Source organism: Penaeus monodon, chromosome 2 (assembly GCF_015228065.2).
Source record: "Penaeus monodon isolate SGIC_2016 chromosome 2, NSTDA_Pmon_1, whole genome shotgun sequence".
NCBI classification, from domain to species: Eukaryota; Metazoa; Arthropoda; class Malacostraca; order Decapoda; family Penaeidae; genus Penaeus; species Penaeus monodon.
In genome coordinates this window covers 31,400,042-31,407,541 of record NC_051387.1, presented here as the reverse complement: position 1 = coordinate 31,407,541, position 7,500 = coordinate 31,400,042, and the positions used below count along the sequence as shown (strand labels likewise).

Below are 7,500 nucleotides of genomic sequence, written 5' to 3'. Positions count from 1 at the left end.
GGAACTGGGGACCCTACCACGTACTCACTCCAAGAGCATCACAACATGAAAACTACAATTAAGTATCATGCTGTGACCACGGCGGCTCAGACATGAACCAACCGTTAAAAGAAGAAGAATATATATATATATATATATATATATATATATATATATATATATATATATATATATATACATACACACACACACACGTGTATATAGGAATTTTATCTTTGAATTCAAATAGGTTGCCAATAGGTAAGGTTGTGGTGAACACAATCTTATAATTACCATGGAATAATGTTTTCTAATGAGACTAGTCAATTTTCTCTCAAGATCAAAACTAAATGAACCTTGGTAGGATAATTTCATAAAGATATTATCCTTAGGAGCAGTTAAAGGAATTGTTGTTGGGACTAAGTTTTTTAAATGATTCTTAGAGTAAAAAATTATCGGAAACCCATTTTTCTTAAGTATGCTTTTAATGAAATCAATTTCTATGGAGAGAAAAAAAATCTTAGAGATTTTTAAGCCCTATAGATCAAGGTAGAAATCAAATTATTTTTACATTTAGTTGGGATGAAGGAATCAAATTTAGTGGCAAGACCAGTGTAAGTTGCCCTACGGAAGACAGAAGTTTCGAATGAATTTTCAATTCTGGATATATTCACATCTATGAAAGGGAGGGAACCAATATCACAAGTAAGTTTAATTCTTATTATCTAGGTACTCTCAGAATTTATAGATGTAATAACAATGTGTCATCAACATATCTATGATAATGAACTGGTTAAAAATCTGTTGGAAAGTCATTCAACCATTTTTCTTCATTATGACATAAAAAGTCGGATGTAAAGGGCTGCTCATTACTATATCTTTTATTTAGTTATGCAATTTGTTATATAGAAATAATAGAATGCCTTTACTTGCCATGTCAAGTAATTTTCTAAAAATAATTCTTATTTAGGCCAAAGCATTGATACATCTATCAAACTGTAAAGATGTTTTTTACAGTGAGGGTTTGCCGGCACAGTTAAGACACCGTTTTAACGAGAGTGATTGTCTTTGATGGTCGTATTGAAAGACGCAATACTATTAGTATTTTATTTACGAAGTATGATACACACACAAAAAAAATAATGAAGACAAACATAATACGCATATAAAGATTTGGGCTATAACATTCACTTTTCACTGTTCATTGTTTTCAGCGTTCATATTAATTACCGCGCACTTCACATAATCTTGACCAGCACCCAGTCTCCATCTCGCTGGTTCTTCTTAGATTATAGCCGGTAGTACAGCTCCTCAATATCTCAGCCCACAGTTCTAAAAGAACATTAACAAAAACGAAATACAAAAATGACCCGTGTTCCCACGTCCATGGGTTAATCAATGCAATTTATATTTCAACTTAATGTACATTCATACAATATCAAAACAAAGCTATACATTGTTATACATATAAGACATACCTTATATATGATTCTAACTAAATTGTCAGCAGCCGACATGACACTAGCGTGGCCCACAACTCGGGACTACCACACCTCTGCGTAACAATCGTCACGGCCTCCTCTGCTAGAAAGACTTTTCACCTTGCCTAGGCCTACCACGAAAGCTACCCATACCCCCACAGACTACTGTGACGTCATGCCCGCGAACTGTCTCGTTACACTAATTAACGATTTTTTCCAGATTATGAACTGAGATGGTATGACAATTACCTCCCCGCAAAAATAAGAAATTGTAAATTTCTTAAGATCCATCTCAAAATCCTAATCTGCTCAGACAATCGGCACCGACGTTGTCAACGCCTTTAATGTTTCTCACGCTAAATCTAAATTGTTGCAAATATATTGCCCATCGCATCAGCCTTGCATTCAATTGACAGGATGTTTGCAAATATTTAAGAGGCTGGTGGTCTGTTTCAATCACAAAATGCTTGCCATATAGATACTGATAAAATTTCTTTATGGCCCAAATGATCGCGAGACATTCCTTCTCTACTACACTATAGTTTCTTTCTTCCGCCTTCAGCTTACGACTGGCAAACATGACTGGCCATCGCTCGTCCTCCCATACCTGTAGTAATACTGCGCCCAACCCGATGTCTGACGCATCTGTTTGTACTATGAACTCTCTATTTATGTTCGGAAGTCTTAATATGGGCTTATTAGCAAGAGCATTCCTTAATTTATCGAAAGCATCTTGATGACAAATCTCCCATGTTACTTTGTTAGGTATAGACTTCCTCGTGAGATCAGTAAGAGGTGATGCAATCGTGGCGTAGTCAGCTATATATTGCCTGTAATACCCCGTCAACCCGAGAAAAGATCGAACTTCCTTCTTCGTCCGCGGTACCGCCATGTTGAGGACACGGTTTATCTTATCGTCGGTGGTAGACGAAGTGCCGCTCCCCACGCAGTGCCCCAAGTACTCGATGCTTGACTTTCCAATCTCGGTTTTGCATGGACGCGCTGTCAATCCCGTATCTTTAAGTATTGTTAACACGCACTCTAAAGTCATTATGTGATCTTGCCAATTATCGGTATGTATGAGTATATCATCCACAAACGTCTACATTCCTAACGTCGCCAAACAAGATCCTCATTAACCTGTTAAACGTAGCGCTCGCATTTAGCAAATCTCAAGCAAGCAGCAACACCGTTGACATTTATCATGTAATTCCATTTATTTATTTTCTTTACAACAATGAATGGGCCTCGCCAATGCATTAGTAATTTATTACTATTAGTGGGCAGCAATAGTAAAGCTTTATCGCCTTCCTTCAAATACCTGTCTTTCGCCTTCCTGTCATAATAATACTGATAGGAATCGCCTGCCTTCTGCAGTTCTTCCTGGGCTAATTTGCAGGTCTCCGCTAATCTATCACGCAAATTGATTACATATTCATACGATGTCCTAATCTCGTCCGTAATATTTCGCTCGTTCGCTTCCCACAAGTCCTTCAACAAGCTAAGTGGCCCTCGAACGGTATGGCCATAAATGAGCTCGAATGGCGAAAACTTGGTGCTGGCCTGCGGAACATCACGATATGCAAATAATAACGGAGCAATATACCTAGGCCATTGTTTCGGTTGCTCTACGCACATTCTCTTTAACATTTTCTTTAGCACTCCGTTAAATCTCTCTACTAATCCATTGCTCATTGCATGGTACGGAGTTGTGCTAATACCCTTTACTGATAACAACCTGTTAAATTCCTGCATCACATCTGACCGAAACTGACTCCCCTTATCACTCATGATCTCCTTGGGTATTCCGACTCTGCTAAACACAGACATTAGCGCTTCTGCAACACTCACAGTTTCAACATTCTTTAGCGGGATGGCTTCGGGATAGCGTGTGGCGTAGTCTACAATAGTAAGTATGTAGCGTGACCCGTCATCTGCGCGCGGTTCGATGGGTCCGACTATGTCTACAGCCACTCTCTGGAATGGTTCGGTGATCATCGGCATTCTACCTAGTTTCGCGCGTGACACTCTTCCCTTGTCTACGGTGCGCTGGCATGGATCGCATGACCGACAAAACCTTGCCACCTCAGACGACATACCGGGCCAAAAGAATTTATTTTGAATTCTCATGAGCGTTTTCTTTATTCCCAAGTGACCTGACATTAATGAACTATGGGCTATCTCCATAACTGCGTTCCTCGACTCGCACGGAACAATTAACTGTTCAGTGGCATTATCTGCGTGTACTAATCTTCTATACAAGATTCCTTTCTTAAACACAAATTCATGATATTCATTATCAGATTTCTGAAATCGCCTTTTACATTCCGCGTATTTTCGTATATTGTTTAACGTTATATCACTCCTTTGTTGTTCAGCTAAATTCTTATCTTTCATGATAGCAAGCACTTCCTTTACCTTTAGCTTTGGAGCTATTCTTATCTTGTTTTGTTTTACTTGTTGTCTAGTAGTTACGGCTCCTAATTTGACAGTTTCCCCGTCTCTAACTCCTTCCACTTGACCTATTACCAAATCATACACGGGACTCTCCAAACAAGCAGCCAAGGCATCCCCGACATAGAATGGACATTTTACTTGAATGTTAGCTTCAGGATAGGTGAAAACCATGCCATTTGCCATTTTAACACTTACATGTCTACCTGTAAACTTGCACCTCGGCACTAGACTAGCCTTAACCAAGACCGTATCACATCCTTGATCTCGCAACACATTCACAGATGTACCTTCGACCTCACCTCGTGCAACATTCAACCTTCCATGCTTAGCAGCAAAAGCAGCCATACTCTCACCCTTGCCTTTCATCGATCTATCCTTAGGTCTCGCACCATACTTGTAATAACAATCACGCGACATATGATTAGAACCACCACACACAAAACACTTACGATACTGACCCTTATGAACAACACCAGACACTCCAACGCTTGACTCATCCTGAGCTTTAGACTCGACGTGCAACATCTCCTTCACAACCCTAACATCTCTCTCAACAAATTTCTTGCTCGGACTACCGTGCGCCTCAACATACAACTCTGCATATTTAATTAGATCTTCAAAATTCTTAACTTCATGTTCCTTTAAAAACAAAATCATATTCTTATCACATGCATTCATGTATTGTTCCATGAGCACTAAATCCATCAATCCATCGTACGACTTCTCTGCCCCTGACAAATCTATCCACCTTTTCAAATAATTCTTTAAGCGATTACCAAACTGCATAGCGGATTCACCTTTGAAAAATTTAGCATTTCTAAATCTAGAGCGATAACCTTCAGCCGTACATTGAAAACATTTGAGCAAGGCTCCTTTCACAGAATCATAGTCTTTCACTTCAGTGGGAGACAAGTGTTGATAAGCCTCTAATGCTTTTCCTTGCAAAAGTGATGATAGACTAACTGCCCATACATCTTGCTCCCATCCTGCACTAGTTGCAAATCTTTCAAACCTCAGCAAATACGCATCAATACTGTCTAACTTTCAACTCCTCACCTTCTAGTCCGATCTCCTTGCCCAGTTTAATGAAATCTGCTAATGACGTCATCCTAATAAATTCCTTCTGATTTTTACTTTAACACGCAATCCATAATACAATCCATCAATAACAACGTACTCTCATTACGCCGGTCCCTGTTCGGGCGCCATAATTGTAAAGATGTTGGTTTTTACAGTGAGGGTTTGCCGGCACAGTTAAGACACCGTTTTAACGAGAGTGATTGTCTTTGATGGTCGTATTGAAAGACGCAATACTATTAGTATTTTATTTACGAAGTATGATACACACACACAAAAAAATAATGAAGACAAACATAATACGCATATAAAGATTTGGGCTATAACATTCACTTTTCACTGTTCATTGTTTTCAGCGTTCATATTAATTACCGCGCACTTCACATAATCTTGACCAGCACCCAGTCTCCATCTCGCTGGTTCTTCTTGGATTATAGCCGATAGTACAGCTCCTCAATATCTCAGCCCACAGTTCTAAAAGAACATTAACAAAAACGAAATACAAAAATGACCCGTGTTCCCACGTCCATGGGTTAATCAATGCAATTTATATTTCAACTTAATGTACATTCATACACTATCAAAACAAAGCTATACATTGTTATACATATAAGACATACCTTATATATGATTCTAACTAAATTGTCAGCAGCCGACATGACACAAGCGTGGCCCACAACTCGGGACTACCACACCTCTGCGTAACAATCGTCACGGCCTCCTCTGCTAGAAAGACTTTTCACCTTGCCTAGGCCTACCACGAAAGCTACCCATACCCCCACAGACTACTGTGGCGTCATGCCCGCGAACTGTCTCGTTACACTAATTAACGATTTTTTCCAGATTATGAACTGAGATGGTATGACACAAACAGTGTTTTATCTAGTGGTACATTTGTAAACAAATGTGTTACATCAAAACTTTCTGGTCATTTAAAATCCTAGGTCTTGATCCAGAATGGAAAAGTTTGATTTTTCTTAGTAATTTATTTAATCTGTCCTCATTTTTATTGATGAATATTCAGATTTATAATTTACTTCAACAAATTTTGATTTATCATTCAAAATCACTTTAACTTTGTTTCAATTAACACTACACCTTGACATTTATCCGATTTTGTAACAACTAAATCAGCTTGAAGCCTGATTTTGAATCCCATCATTTAATATTTATTGCTGATAAGACTAGGGGGTTGAGAAGACTATGTTCTTTATAGACGATTTTACATAAGTTTGTGCTGGCTGAAATACACTGGAAGGCTTATGCTTAAAAAGAGATCTATATAAATTTTCAACAGATAAAAACATTGAATGAGACTTAGTTAATATGGTGGGATACCAAATCTCTTTGGCTAATTAACTTTCGGGTTCAAGTGATAAGCTGACACTGGAAAAATCAAATACTACTTATACACGTCTAAGGATTTATCGTCATTATTCAGACCTAACTGAAAAAGGTTTGATTGTAAACATTGAAGTTAAGTCAATTCAAGAAGTAAATATTTTTAGTTAAATTTCTAATTCCTCAACTTTTTTTCATGTGTTTAATTTTACTTTTGATTTCAATTCCGAAAAGTTTATCTTGTATCCGTTTGCAATTTTTTTTAAATTGTTTTATCACATTTTCCGAGTTTGAATCTTAGGAACTTCTGTTAGTAAGTGAAACTGTGAAACTTCCTTGAGAGAAGCAGAGGAATAATATAAATTTAAACACCAGTGTTGCTAGGAAGAACATACCCAAGAGGTTGGCAACAAACTAAGGCAGTGAACTTCTTCAGTTTCATTTCAACAAAGCAGAATTTCCTCAGATTTGGGTTAACTTCACCCATCATATGTATAAACCTAATAATTGTCTATCAAAACCTAGGGTCTCAGTTTCATATCAAAATATGTAGCTGGCTCTCTCGAAATCACCCTTTCGTCCTCCCTTGTTCTATATGCTATTATATTTCATGTAACTTTATTATCTATGATAATCAGAGTCGTATAACATCTGTTTCCAATTTTGGATTATAGATGTCATATATTCTATTTTAATAACTTTCTACTTCAGTTTCTCAAACTCTGTATCCATGTATTCTATCAGTTATTTAAGTAAAGTATTATTAAAAAGAAAATTATTGTATATTACAATACTCAGCATTGTTAGTTTGAAATTGGAGAATATACTGGCTGACGTCTTTGTTTTATTATTCTAATATAATCTCCTAGCTCTAATTGTATTCTATTAATTTTGAAATTGTAACTGTAAAATTATTACCAGTTCTTGTCACGTAGATTTAATTTTATAACTTTGTTATTAGTCAATTGACCCTTCTCATTATCAATGTATAATTAAAAAGTTGATCGTTATTTACAGTTCTGGTTCACTGATGATGGGTGAAGTTAACCTTAAACGTTTAAAGGGATTTTGTTTTGCTGAAATGAACGACTTAGTTTTTTGCCCCCTTAAGAATGTTCCTCCTAGCAACGTTAGTTTAAATATATATATATATATATATATATAT

At 37.1% G+C, this 7,500-nt stretch overlaps 1 protein-coding gene across 1 annotated transcript; it reads right to left on the bottom strand.

Annotated features, from left to right (window-relative positions):
• Window positions 1–2,548: 2,548 nt before the first annotated feature.
• LOC119578671 lies at window positions 2,549–5,025 on the bottom strand. Its single transcript, XM_037926242.1, has 4 exons — window positions 4,974–5,025; window positions 3,141–4,813; window positions 2,782–3,023; window positions 2,549–2,600 (listed from the first exon to the last, which is right to left on the bottom strand). The coding sequence occupies exons 1-4, from the start codon at window positions 5,023–5,025 to the stop codon at window positions 2,549–2,551; spliced, it is 2,019 nt and encodes a 672-aa protein (XP_037782170.1).
• Window positions 5,026–7,500: the final 2,475 nt, after the last annotated feature.